Source organism: Hyperoodon ampullatus (genome assembly GCF_949752795.1).
Source record: "Hyperoodon ampullatus genome assembly, chromosome: 3".
Lineage (NCBI taxonomy): Eukaryota > Metazoa > Chordata > Mammalia > Artiodactyla > Ziphiidae > Hyperoodon > Hyperoodon ampullatus.
The window spans coordinates 72,193,858-72,208,331 of record NC_136916.1 but is presented as its reverse complement, the minus strand read 5'-3'; the positions used below and the strand labels follow the sequence as shown (position 1 = coordinate 72,208,331).

At 42.6% G+C, this 14,474-nt stretch overlaps 1 protein-coding gene across 1 annotated transcript in view; it reads right to left on the bottom strand.

Annotated features, from left to right (window-relative positions):
- The window catches only part of GABRG3 (gamma-aminobutyric acid type A receptor subunit gamma3), a gene marked incomplete at both ends in the record, with an annotated part of 420,476 nt that extends 406,599 nt beyond the window's left edge, over positions 1-13,877 (bottom strand). Inside the window, 2 exons of the mRNA XM_079699611.1 lie at positions 8,640-8,788; positions 13,825-13,877. Coding sequence (XP_079555737.1) covers positions 8,640-8,788; positions 13,825-13,877 — 202 coding nt within the window. The remainder of the gene's footprint in view (positions 1-8,639; positions 8,789-13,824) is intronic.
- Between the last annotated feature and the right edge of the window lie 597 nt (positions 13,878-14,474).

Sequence of the window (14,474 nt, the reverse complement as noted above, 5' to 3'; positions counted from 1 at the left end):
TAATGGCTCTTCACTCAGAATCCTCTGGATACCTAATTAGTTTCTCCTGGAGATGACAGGTATAATTTACCCACAGAATTTGTTCTCCACCTCCCCTATGCATTTGAATTAACTTTGTGATATAAACAGCTAACTAAGTCTACAGTAATAGCTCTTACTTCAAGCACAGCAATTAAGAGTGCCTGTTTCCTCTCCTCCTACATCTGTTCTGAGAGTGCAGTGAATACATTTGAATTATTATCTGGATATACAGTAATTGCCCAGAAATGACAACTCACCTGTCTGTAGAGTAGGCTGTGCTTTTTAGGTGAGGACTAGCCAGGCTAACCTAAATGTTCAGTTGAGACAGTCATCTGCTGTGCAGTAAGAATGGAAAAAATAGTTTGACTTGAGTTAGAGCGGTCATCCAAAAATCTGTGCCCAGATGAGGCAGCTAGATTGTGTTCTTTAGGGACCCCAAAATATCCCGCATCCTACCTCCAACTCCCTGTTCCTCTGACATACAAGCACCTGCACTTCAACCTTTATACTTCATTCCTTTTAACTGAAACCTCGTGTCTCTTATTTTTTCTTAAAATATGAAACCCATCAGGATGAAGGACAATTCTATAGAACCAATATAAATCATAATATATCTAAATATTTAATTCTTTGTACAGCCCTTCACACATTTCAAAATTCTCTTAAATTCAGCGATCCAACTTGAACTCTCAAAACCCTGGCAGGGCTTGGCAGGAGCTGTCACATTTACACACCCCAGGAACCAGGTGAGGAAGATGTGGGAACTTCCTCTGGCTTTCCATGGGCTGAGCCAGGCCTCTCTCAGAGATATCACATCTGTGACCAAAAGTCTGTAAGCATTCATTTCACAGTTCTATGGTAACTCAATTATGCTCATAATTTTTCACTGAAAGATATTAGAGAGCAGCGTGATAAGGCTTGCTTTAAAAATTATACTTTAAGGCCCACTTATTATTTCTTTTATTTTTTTCACATCTATTTTCTGCAACAGAGCTAACTCCTGTCCCATTGGGGATCGTATTCCCACTATTTACTCATTTTCCCTCTTCCTACCTCATCGGGAACACAACCCTGGCAAGGGCAGGAGTTCCGCCTGCAGTACCCTACAGGGTCTGTCTGGGTCACGTCAGTACCTTAGTCAGTGCTGGGCTGCCAAGGCCTCTCTGCAAGCCTGAAGGAAAGAAGGGGCAGTGGCATCTCCTCTCAGGCTCTGACTCTGGTGGGGCAGGTGGGCACCCCCTACTGGGAGGAGCTGGGGGCCTGTCTTCCACCACCGAGGCACCTCCTCACCACCCACATCATCAGCTTCCTCTCACACTGAATGTTCCTAATTCCACATTTAGAAGAAATTCTAATTAAACTTAGAAAATAAGCTTTAGCAAAGCCAGGAAAAGAAATCCAGATATGCAAACACCTGAGGAAGAGGAACAGAAAATTAATCCCTCTGGCTACAGACACAGCCAAGAGGAGGCTTTTCAGATGTTCTCCCTGAATTAAACGAGCCCATGGGTCATCTCTACACATCGTGTATGCCTTCACCATGTTCATTCACCTTTAAAAGCCAATTTTATTTTTCCCAACACTGATTGCATTTAGCGTAGACTGGCCAGATTATGGACAGTGAGGGAATTTGTATTCTGTAATAACCTATTTTCAGGAGAGTGCTTCAAATTTCTTGAAACCCTGAAGGGAGAAAAATTCACTCAGGTCATTTCCCTTCCTTTTCACAATTATCTTATTAAAAGGTTTATCCTCCTCCAGCATTTTTGAGCCCACATGGCAAGATGTGTTGCTGAGATAAATGACACCCTGCATAGCCCTGAAATAGCAAGGGACACAGCTGAAGTATTACTTAGAATGACAGATAGTTAAAGATGGGAAACTAAAACAGATACATCCATAATTCAGAAGTTAGCTGAGGAGAGACAATAGCTGGGAAAATAGTGAGTATTTTTAAAACACAATGATCACAATTTGTATTCTGAAAACTAATTAGAGTAACATGTGGACATGTTAATTCTATGCAACATAAATGAGTCTGTTCGATTCTATTTACTGTTGACAATAACAGTGATGAGCCATTTAATTTATTTCCTGATGTTGGATCTTTGTGGATTCAGTTGGACTACGTATGTCGAGAGATGCCAACGTAAACCGATGCATCTAAAGTTAGGATTAGGAACTGTATCCTAGTGGACATTTCTCAGCTGAAACTCGTAAAAAGTATACAAAAATGTTGCAGAAACTGTTTCATGGTTACACCACATTATGCCATCCTCAAGACAGTCCTTCAGAATTTATTAATCCCATGGGAAAGATGAAAAATTGATGCTAGAAGAAATCAAGGGAGAGACACTTGATCCAGCCCGGCAGGGAGGTGAGGGAGTGCAGGCCATGAAAGAAAACATCAAGGCTGGAAGGGAGGCAGGAATGAGTTCCGTGTGGGAAATGGGAGAGGGGTTAAGAGGATCACAGGCTGGAAAGAGATAACAGCAAGGATGCAGTTGAAGAAGACAGGAGGCTGGGTGTTCCTAGATGGTGTGACACATAAAAAAAGTAGGCAAGGGCCAGAAAGTGCTTACCTCTCTTTGTCATCTGAAGGGGCTTGGACTTCATCCTAGAAGCAAGTGGAGTTTTCAAGGAGTTTAAGCCAGGGAGAGCCTTCACAGGCCTGCTTTACTCCAAAGTGGGAATATCATTATCAAATCCTAGATGCTACCTGCAGACCCCTTCCCCTTCCCCTTCCCCTCCCCCTCAGAAGAACCCAAGCGTAGGCAGTGTCAGGCAGCTCCCCACCTGTCCACAGCCCCGGGCTGGATGCAGGGGGGATGCTCAGTAAATACGGGCCAACTGGCTGAGAGAGGATGGGACTGATAATGGAGGGGAGCAAATAAACTGGTAATTACAACAAACGACTGATAAATCCATGCACAGCACTGTATTATGTAAATATAAGCTGACTGCACCTTGATGAGGAAACACAATGGTTACAACAAATAAAATATTGCTACATGTGAAAAAAAGTAGTGAGAAAAGAAATTCAGATATTTATAGTAAATTATCCCTTAAAGCAGAGCCCTCTAAACCATGAACAAAAATGGTGTCTAATTCAGTATCTTTTACCAGGAGAGCTGTCCTTGGCCAGTCACTCTGAACATCAGTGAGTTGCCAGATTCTGCCACTCAGACATTATTTAGCATTTAAGTGAGACAGGAAGAGGAGTCCTAAGATACCCAGTGACCCTGGGGCACTTCATCAGGTCATTCTGCTGTCCCAGGACCATGACAATGTGCATGGTGGAACTTTCAAGTCATGAAACCAAAGAGGAGCATACTACTATATGGTTTTATATTTAGTTGTTTTTTAAATCTCTTTCACTCAAAAACCACAGCTCTTCTGATATATGAAAATGACTTCTGAGGACCAAATGACATGAGGCTTTAGAAGAGCTGCCTTCTAAGAAAGAAGCATTTGTTCTTTGTATTATGCTGTTTCATTTGGAAAATTCACAATTTCTTATTTTTCCTTAAAAGAAAAATAAAATCTTTAGAATTGTGAATTCTGCTTGCCTGTTGCACATGACAAAGCCTTAGAACATCCCCTCCCAAGTGTTGTGTCATGTGAGTATGTAAGAGGGGCCCCCTGATTTTGAATGGACTTGCCTTGCATTTTCTATAAATAGTGCAGTGATCTAGCTAGAGTCAGAGAGATCTGGGTTGGAAGCCAAGCTTACCCACTTTCTACCCATTTTCACCCACTTTCTTCCAATTTTCCCCCTCAGAGGATGAATGTGGTGCTGAGTAATATTTCCAATGGCACCATGTATGGAAGGCACTTTGCTATGTTCTAGCACAAGATAAACAAAGGACCAATTGGACTAAACTTACCCAGAAGGGCAAAGAGCGAGTCTTATTTATCTTTGCTCTAAGGTCAAGCACAATGTCTGACAGTTAATGAGGAAATTAGTAACATTTTCTCAATCTTCTCTTTCCATGTAAATGCAGAATTGCTGCACACTTTTCATACTGTGTAGACTTTTTATGTAATTATAATGGGAAAACTGTGGTGACAATTGAATTTATGAACCTTGTGCAATGGTAATTTAGATGTATTGCTCAGTGAATAAATACCTTAAAGCAAGAAGGAAGTTTAAGAGTAATTTGTTCCCCTCCTTCATCATATGAAAGAGGCAACTGAGACACAGAAAGATGATAAGACTGCTCCAATACTGCACAGGACATGCATCTCCAAACCCTCTGCACACTACACCACAAGGATTTTGAAATTCTATGCCTACTGGGACCAGTGTAATTCTATGTCTTGATACAGATAAATTGGAGAATGAGCCTCAAACTTGGAAAAACAGAGGGACGGGGCAGCTGGGGTAGTGTGAGGGTTGGCAAGCTGCAGGGCTCTAAATGAAACTGAGCCCCATGGAGAAGAGGAAACAAGCCATAGACTAGGTTCATCCTATGAAAAATGTGTCTGCAACAACCCCCATGTTATCTGACCATCACCATAAATAGGTATGCATTTCTCTCCTAGCCAAGAACACTACCCTTGTCTTGGTCTTTTTTAATCTATCAATTGTTAATCTATCAAAACAATTGGTAGAAAAACTAGATAGAAAATCAGCAAAGATATAGAAGAACTCAACAAAACTATCAAACAACAGGATCCAATTCATCCAGTAACAGCAGAATACACATTCTTTTCAAGTATCCATGGAACACTCACCAAAACAAAACATATACTGGGCCATAAATTAAACAGTAACAAATTTAAAAGAATTTTGAACTCATATGGAGTATGTTCTCTGATCACAATGGAATCAAACTAGAAATTAGCAACAGATAACGGGAAGACTTTCAAACATTTGGAAACTAAAAACACACTTCTAAATAATCCATGAGGGGGCTTCCCTGGTGGCACAGTGGTTAAGGATCCACCTGCCAATGCAGGGGACATGGGTTCGAGCCCTGGTCCAGGAAGATCCTTTATGCCATGGAGCAACTAAGCCTGTGTGCCACAACCACTGAGCCTACACTCTAGAGCCCATGAACCACAAATACTGAGCCCACATGCCACAACTACTAAAGCCCATGCACCTAGAGCCCGTGCTCCTCAACAAGAGAAGCCACCATAGTAAGAAGCCCACGCACCGCAATGAAGAGTAGCCCCTGCTCACCTCAACTAGAGAAAACCCGCACGCGACAATGAAGACCCAATGCAGCCAAAAAAAAAAAAAATGAATAAATTTTTTAAAATATAAATAAATAAATAATCCACGAGTTAAAGGGGGAAAAAATCTCAGGGGAAGTACAAAATACATTGAACTGAATGAAAATGAAAATACAAAATATCAAAATCTGTGAGATACAGATAAAACAGTGCAGAGAGGGCAATTTAGAACATTAAATGCTTACATTAGAAAAGAATAGTCTCAAGTCGAGACTCTAAATGCTACCTCAAAAAAGAAGAGCAAAATAAACCCAAAGCAAACAGAAGAAAGTAAATAATAAAGATAAATAGCAAAATATAATAAAATTGAAAATAGAAAAGCAATACAGAAAAATAATGCAACAAAAAGTTGGTTCTTCAAAAAGGTCAATGGAACCAACCTCTAGCAAGATGACAAAGAAAAAAAGAATGGTGACACAAATTACCAGTATCAGAAATGAAGCAAGGAATATTATTATAGGCCCCACTGATATTAAAAGGTTTATAAAGGATTAGCAAATAGAATACAGCAATATATTAAAACTTTTCAAAAAAGAGTATTATTAAACATGATAAGTAGGTGTGGTTTATCCTGGGGATGCAAAGCTGGTTCAGTATTTGAAAATCAACCAATGTTATTCACCGTATTAGCTGTCTAAAAAAAAGAAAAAATCACATGATCATATCAACTGATCCAGAAAATATATTGGGCAAAGTTCAACACCCATTCATGACAAAAAAAAATATTCTCTCAGAAAACTAGAAATAGAGGGAAATTTCTCAACTTGGTGAAAATATATATAAAATATCTCTAGTTAACATTACACTTAATTGTGAAAGACTGAATGCTTTTCCTCTAAGATCTAGAACAAAGCAAGATGTCCACTCACACTACTATTATTCATGTAGCATTGGAAGTTCTAGCCAGTGCAACAAGGTAAGAAAAATAATAATAAAAGGTATACAGATGGGAAAGCAAGAAATAAAAGTCTCAATTGCAGGAGACCTGATGATGTACACAGAAAATCCCAAGGAACCTATCAAAAACAAACAAACAAACAAAACTTCCTATAACTACTGAGCTTGGCAAGTCAGAGGACGCAACATTAACTTACAAAAATTAACCATATTTCTGTATACTAGCAATGAACACAGGGAGAAGGAAATTTTAATATACAGTACCATTTACAAGCACCATGAAATACTTGGGTGCAAATCTGACAAAATACATTCAGAACTTGTATACTAAAAACTGTAAAACACTGAATGTAAGAAGATCTTTCATTTATTTAGATCTTCTTAAAGAAGATCTAAATAAATGAAAAGACATATCCTGTCTATGGATCAAAATACTCAACATAGTAAAGATGTCAGTTCTTCCCAAATTGATATAAAGATTTAACACAAGATTTTTTGTAGATACAGACAAGATAATTCTAGAATTCATATGAAAAATATGTATTATAAGAGCTAAAATAATTTTGAAAAATAAAGAGGTTGAGGACTTCCCTGGTGGCACAGTGGTTAAGAATCCACCTGCCAATGCAGGGACACGGTTTCGAGCCCTGGTCCAGGAAGATCCCACGTGCTGCGGAGCAACTAAGCCCATGAGCTACAACTACTGAGCCTGCACTCTAGAGCCCACGAGCCACAATTACTGAGCCCACATGCTGCAACCACTGAAGCCTGCATGCCTAGAGCCCGTGCTCCGCAACAAGAGAAGCCACCACAATGAGAAGCCCGCGCACCACAACAAAGAGTAGCCCCTGCTCACCGCAACTAGAGAAAGCCTGCACGTAGCAACGAAGACCCAATGCAGCCATAAATAAATAAATAAATAAAATATTTTTTTAAAAAAATAAAGAGGTTGAATTACTTCCACCCAATTCCAAGGCACATTATATAGCTGTAACAATCAAGACTGTGGGTACTGACACAGTGATAGACACATAGATAAATGGAAGAAAATAGAGATCCCAGAAACAACCCACAGAAGTTGAGCCAACTGACTTTCGACAAATGTGCAAACATAATTCAAAGAGGAAGGATAGTTTTTTCAACAAATGGTAATAAGGTAACCAGATATCCATGAGCAAAAGAAAAAGAAACTTAGCTCTAAACCTCACACCTTGATTTTTTATAACAATTAACTCAAAACTGATAATGAATTAAATGTAAAACCTAAAATTATAAAACTTTTACAAGAAAACAGGAGAAAATCGTCAGGAACTAGGGCTTCATGAAGAGTTCTTAGACATTACTCCAAAAGTATGTTCCATAAAACAGTTAAAAATCAGTAACTTGGACTTCCTCAATGTTAAAAACGTTTCCTCTTTGAAAGAACTTGTTAAAAGGATGAAAAGAAAAGCCACATGAGGAAAAAATTTGAAAACTACATCTGGCCAAGGAATCATATGTAGACTACAGGAAGAACTCTTAACAAAGCAGTAGAAAAATAAATAAAACAAAATAATCCAATTTTTAAAGGGGCAACTAGTATGAGGAGACATTTTGATGAAGAGGATATACTATTGGCAAATAAGCACATAAAGAAAATTTAATACCACTAACAATCAGGAAAATGTAGATTAAGACCACAAAGAGATACCAACCTATTGGAGCTAAAACAAAAAATAGTGACAATACCAATTGCTGGTGAAGATCTCTCACATAGTGATGGTGGGATAGAAAATGGTACAGAAACTTTGGAAAAGAGTTTGACGGTTTCTTAAAAAAAATTAAACCAACATTTATCATAGGACCTAGCAATCGTACTCCTGGGCATTTATCCCAGAGAATAAAATCTTATGTCCACGCAAATTACCTGCATACAAATGCACATAGTAATTTATTTGTAATAGTCAAAACCTGGAAACAACCAAAATGTTCCTCAATAAACATTAATCAAACTTTTGTCTATCCATACCATGGAAGATTGCTTAGCAATAAGAAAAACAAACTATTGATACAGGCAACAACTTGAACGGATCCCAAAATCATTTTGCTGAGGGAAGAAAAGCCAATCTCAAAAGGTCACGTACTGAATGAGTGCACATATGCAACATTCTCAAAATGACAAAAATACGGAAATAGAGACCAAATTAGTGGCTGACGGGTTAGAAATTTTGGAGGAGGGATAGCAGGAACGGAATCTTCATTGTGATAAAACAGTTCTGCGTCTCAATTATAGTGGTCATTACACAGATCCACACATGACAAGATGATGTGGAGCCACGTACACACACTGTACCAATGTCAACTCCTGGTTTGATACCCACGAATTGTGTGACTGTGCACTACCTTTGTAACTTCCTGTGACTTTATAATTATTTAAAATAAAAACTTTAAAAATATATTACAGTATGTTTCCTACTAGAATAACAAACATCAACACTCACTTCCAATATCAGGTCTCAGCTTCTTATCATATTCTCTTAGCAACTTGTTGAGAATAAGAGTCACATCTGTATCTTGGGATTTTGGAGCCAAGACCCACTTTTGGTTTGATGAAGAATCTTCATATTCATCCTCTTCCACCTTTCTGGATCTGTAATTATGGCACAAAGTATGACATATAAGTTGTAGCAATGGCTCCAGGAAGTGTCAAGCTTTGGCTCACCCAAGCACCACTGAAATAGGTAGAAAGGCCCTAGTACACTCATCGCAACCAATAGATTATCTCTAAAATTAAAAAAGTAAAACAAAACACAAATAAGAAAGAATCCAACAAGAATGACAGTACTATTAACATAGCATGATGTTTTCATTAAATGTCACAAAATAATTCCATGTCCATGTTAAACCATAGACATTATAATAACTCAATGCATGAAGGCCAACCAGCAGACAGTCAGCCTTCCTTGGATCAACCTTGAGAACCTCTGAAGGTCAAGGCACAAACATCTTGCCGTTTCCACTCCCCACTGCCAAGACCTCATTTTAGTTGAAGGTAAGAACAGCTTCTTCAGAATGCACTCACTGAAAACTGTTGAGTCTGACTCTGTGCTTCTCATGGAGACTAGCACCTTTGGTCTAGGCAGACACAGGGATACAAGGAGGTGGTATGCTTGGCCAGCACCCATGTGGGGTGCCAACGAACAGCAATATTGGTTGGTAAACATCCTCTGGTGATTTTACATGCCTCCTACCACACAAACTGATTCATCTCTTACAAAGCAGGCTAATACAGACATTAAAAATTAAAAGCTTTCTAATATGTCTTTACCATTTGGCCCTTTAATAAATGTGTCCAAATGAACGCTGAGCATATCTGAGTCTCTCCTGAGCAGGGCTGAGCCTGACAGGCGCCTCTCCTGGGTGATACATACTCACAGGAGTACTTGAATGGAGAGGTCTCAAAACAACAAGCTAGCTTCCTTAGTGAGTGAGGCCATCTCAGCAACACAGCCATCCAGGCCTGAAAAGAGCAGAGTCTTCTCTTCAAAGTAGCACTTCCAGGGGGCCTGCCATTTACCGGGGCAAAAAAGCTCATCACACAAACAAACAAGCAACCTTCTTCCTTCATGGCTTGTCAGTGGGTGCACCATAATGACTTTCTTTCTTCACAAAAGAGAACAAAATATAGAATAGAAAATTGCATTGAGGTTTATTTGTCCTGAGTATGAGCTCATTTCTGTTTAGCTTCCCAGATGGGAGCCAAAATGGCAACAACATCTCAGGGCAGTTGTGTTCTGGGACGTGTGTCTTTAAGTTAGTTTTTAGAATGGTCTGAGTTATCTGTAATGAACATGAAATAAATGAAAAGAATAAACTTTTTAAAGTTTATTATCTCTACTTTGTTTAAAGCCTCAGAATCGTATATATATACTTACATAATATAATATTATAACATGTAACTATAATATATAACATCTGTATAATCTTATGTATGTGTCATATGTACATGAGTCTTTTTATGAGTGTTAACTAGCCTTAACATAGATCAGAACAGTGCCAGTCTAGTCCTATATGAATATATACACTTACATGAAGTTTTGATAATAAGTATATGGCATATGTCTCAGAGATTGACATCTTTTAATTTTTTCCTTGGCTGATATTAAACTATAATTCTATTTCTTAACTGGAAGTTTAGAATAAATCATCCATAGGAACTATAAGTTGCCGTGGATTTTTTTCACACTGAATATTCACCATCAATAGGAACTTGTAAAATTTGGGACACATATTCAAGAACTTCATTTCATTATTTGTAAGCCTGATGTTTTACAAATAACACTACAGAATTTTAAATGCAGACTATTTTATTTTATCAGGAATATTGTCAGAAATATTAATTTTATCATCTTAAAAAAAAGTGGGTGGAAGCAGGTTCTGCAGGACATGGATTGCTGGGAGCCAACCATTGCCCACAGGACCTGGAAATTCAGTCCACAGCAAAAACACTTGGGAGACTATGGACAGAGGGACAGATCACCTGGGCAGGATCACATACAGCATCCTCAGGACTCCTTCCAACTCGCCCACAGTGCGGTCCTCTCCTCCTCTGCTGTCTGTCTCTTCCCCTCCCCTCCCCTCCCTCATCCCCAGAGACAGCTCACCAGCACAGACCAGACCATGCTCTCCATGCTCTGTATCTTCTCTTGCCCCAACACTCATATGTTCACAGAAGGAGCACACTAACTCTTCATCAGTTTTCTGTATACACAGCCTTAGTTTCTGAAAAATACTTTGAGCTATGTCAATAACAGGTATTATAATGAGACTAATTCTCCCTCTAGCAGTCAAGTGGTGATGAGAGGGTTTTCCTGAAATTGCGTAAGCTTCTTAGCTCAGTGTAGGTGAGGGAGGAGACAAAGAAAGGAACAGCTGCAGCATCCTCTCCTGCTCCTTCCCCTTCGGGAGGTAAAAATGGGACACTCGCGGCTCTGTGGCTGGGTTGGGGGGGACAGCGGGCAGCACACAGGCAGCGATGCTCTGGGCCGACACTGGGCTCCTCCCAAACTTGATGCCATGTCAGTTTGCTGCAGGACTTCAGAGAATGAAATCGAAGCTTCCCAGTGCTAGTGCCGGACCACCAGCCCAAAGGAAAATCCTCCCTTTGACGAAAACCCAGTCTCAGGGACTCACCAGAATGTGAATAAAACAAAAATGTTCTATTTTTCTAAATTCTAAGTGGGTTATATATAATCTTCATCAGTGTTCTGTTATCAGGATTGTTGGGTCCTAAACACCATCATTACCTTTTTCTTAAAAACAAATTGGTGATGTACTGACAGCTCAGCCATCATATGGTATTTTCATGTCTTACACATTCTCTTCAACTACAAGGGCCGAGACAAAGTTGGATGCATCTATAAGCATAAAAAGGAGCTCCTAAACCTCAGAAAGCAGTTAGCCATCCGCTTATGGTATCACCAAGGTCCAGGTGTGACTTAATGTGTTTTAATGTAGAATAAGCTCCTCCATAAGGGTCAGAATGGGTTATTTTCTCTCCACGGAGCTGCCAAGCCATTACCATGGAGCACAACTGTCAGAGCCTTCTCTAGGGCTCTTCAACACCAGGAAGGCATGCCAGAGTGCAAATGAGAACCCTCTCGAATTAATAACAGTTTTGAAAGGTGATGCTGGACATCAGATTACTTCACATGTCTGTAAAACCCATTCAAAGAGCAAAGACACTTTCAAAGGAGAGGTATACAACAATAAAATTAGTTTAAAACTTGGATTTTTTTAAACTGATATGCAACCTCTATTATCAAGGCCATGGAATCAACCCAGACATAGAACATATTAAAGTTGTTACACCTGCCTTGGCAAAATGAAAGGATGAAGAATCCCCAGAGATTGTATGTGTGTTTAGGAATCCCTAGACACCTGAGCGCTTCAAGTTAGACACCCAGATACCTTCCTACTAAGCACATAAAGTAATGAAGACAATAGCGGGTTTCCTTCTAACATGTATCTATAGATCTAAACAGCTGATTATCTAACCCTGAACTGCAGGTCACTGCATCCAGTCGGTGGCAGTAGGGAGGTCGATTAGATATAACCTCAGATCTGTATATGACCTGGGACCTCCACATTGTGCCTGGTGTTGTCTGCTTCTAAACAGAGATACATCCAGGCATGATCAACCTCAGAGAGTGCACTTCCATCTCCCTTCCCAGCTAGCTCCTCAGACAGGAAGAAACTTCAGTTGAAGGCCCAAGGAGTGTGCAGCCTGATTGGAAGAGCTGCCGTGAGTCTGCCTTCCCGAGCACACACAATCTGCCTTTCTCACTCTCAACTCTTAGCAAAGACCAGCAGTGTGCAGTGGGGAGGGCCAGGACTTTCTTCCTCAGGGTCTGTCAAAGGTAGGGAGGGAGAACTATGACCCATTCACATTCACGTCTTGTAGGATTTGTTAATGTACCTTCCTAGTTCTTTGGTACTTCACAAATGTGAATGAACATGCAAGACCTCCAGGTATTGCCTGCTAACAACTGCAGGGCTTATAGCCCACAGGAAGGCTCTCTAGATTTCTAGCTCCCAGATCTAGGAAACGAAGATGGTGTCAGAACAAAAGTGTTTTGAGGGTAGGGATGCCCTGAGATTCTTGGGGTGGTGAGTGGGATGGGAGGAAGGGAGCTGCTCTAATTTGTAAAGCACAGGGCAGTCTTCAAGTTCTGGGCTAAAGATCTAGCCCGAGACAGAATTAAAGGAACCAAACCCAGAATCTCCAGTTATATTCACAGCAACAGTGTTTAACCCCTCTGGTCCCACTGTCTTTCCACACTCATGAGCCATCTTCATCTCTTCCTGGAGCATTTCTAAGCTCCCATTAGGTGGTTGGTGTCCTGGGAGGAAGGTTGGGGTATCTACGGTGAGGTAATTTCTTACAGTTACTAGGTAGAAAACATTATCAATTTCAACATGCTTGCTTTATAGGGGTAGGTTTGTGCATGCTCCCGTGTGTGAAAGTGGCTCATGTAGCAGGGGTGCATATGTGTACTGTGCGTGTGCTCGCAGGACCTGGGAAGGAAATCCTTTCTGAGAAGCAGGGCTCTCAGCTGTCCACCTTGCCCCAGTCCTCCTCCACCTGCCTCCAGCCCGGCTGCTCCTCAAAGACCGGTTTAAACTGGGCAGGTAGGAAACCGTAACTCCTGGGTCCTGGGAAATTTCAGTGATGGAAATGATACAGAATGTTGCTGTGTGTGCTGTGTGTGCTGTGTGTCTGTGTGTGTGTGCGCGCGCGCGCGCACAGCGCTGAAACATTTGGGGGAGGGGTAGGAGGTAGACACAGGCTTTCCCCTATGATGTTGGTTTTCAAAACCTCTTAAAACCACCAGATCCTAAAAGCTTCAGAAGAGCCCATTAATCTCAGAGTCCCCATGTTTCAGGCTGCAGAGAAGGCTGCAGTCGCCCAGCCCGGAGAGGCAGATGGCCATGTCCGGGGTAGATGGGACAGGTAGGGTCCCGGCCGACTTCCCGTCTCCTCCCCGCGGCCCTAGCAGGATATGCCGCAGCCCAGACGACGGACGGCGGGGCGCGCCGGCGACTCGGGGCCGGGGGACAGCGCCCCCCGCCGCCCTCCCTCCAGTCTCGGAGCCTCCGGAGATGCGGAGCCCGGGCGCCACTTACCGTGCGTGCAAGCCCGATAACAGGCAGAGGAGCAACAGCAGCTTCGGGGCCATGGTGCCGCGGAACGTGGGGCTCAGCGTCCGAGGCCTCGGGCCGAGCGCGGCTTCCTCCGGGGCGCGGGCCTCGCCTCCGCCGGTTCTCCGCGCCCTCGCTGCCTCCGATGTCGCCTACCGTGGCGCGACTCGGGCGCCGGGCCGCCGCGGTGGGACAGGTGCGGGCTCTGGCGGCCGGCCGCGCCCCCGACGGCCGGCGGGTCTGCGCGCGGCTCCGCCTGGCTCACGCGGGACACCCGGTCCCTGCGGCGCACAGCCCCCGCCCGCGCACCGGCGCCGGGTCCGCGCAGCCAGCAGGCGGGAGCAGGTAGGCGCCGGCGGTCCCTGGCCCGGAAGACCCGCGGCCCGCAGCAGCCCACCCCGCCCTGAGGCGCGAGGCGCGCCGCGCGCCGCTGCCAGGGCGGTGGGCTCTGCGCGCGCTGTGCGGCCGCCGTGCGCTCCGGGGTGGGGGCGGGGAGGCGGCCGCTACGGGCGACTCCGAGGAGGCCCCGGCTGGGTGGAGTTCCCCCAATTACACGTTTGACAATGCGCGAGGCGAAGAAAGCTAGGTTTGAAAGGACCCGTAGTTTGAGCCAGGAAGGGGGCGGGGCCCGGCGG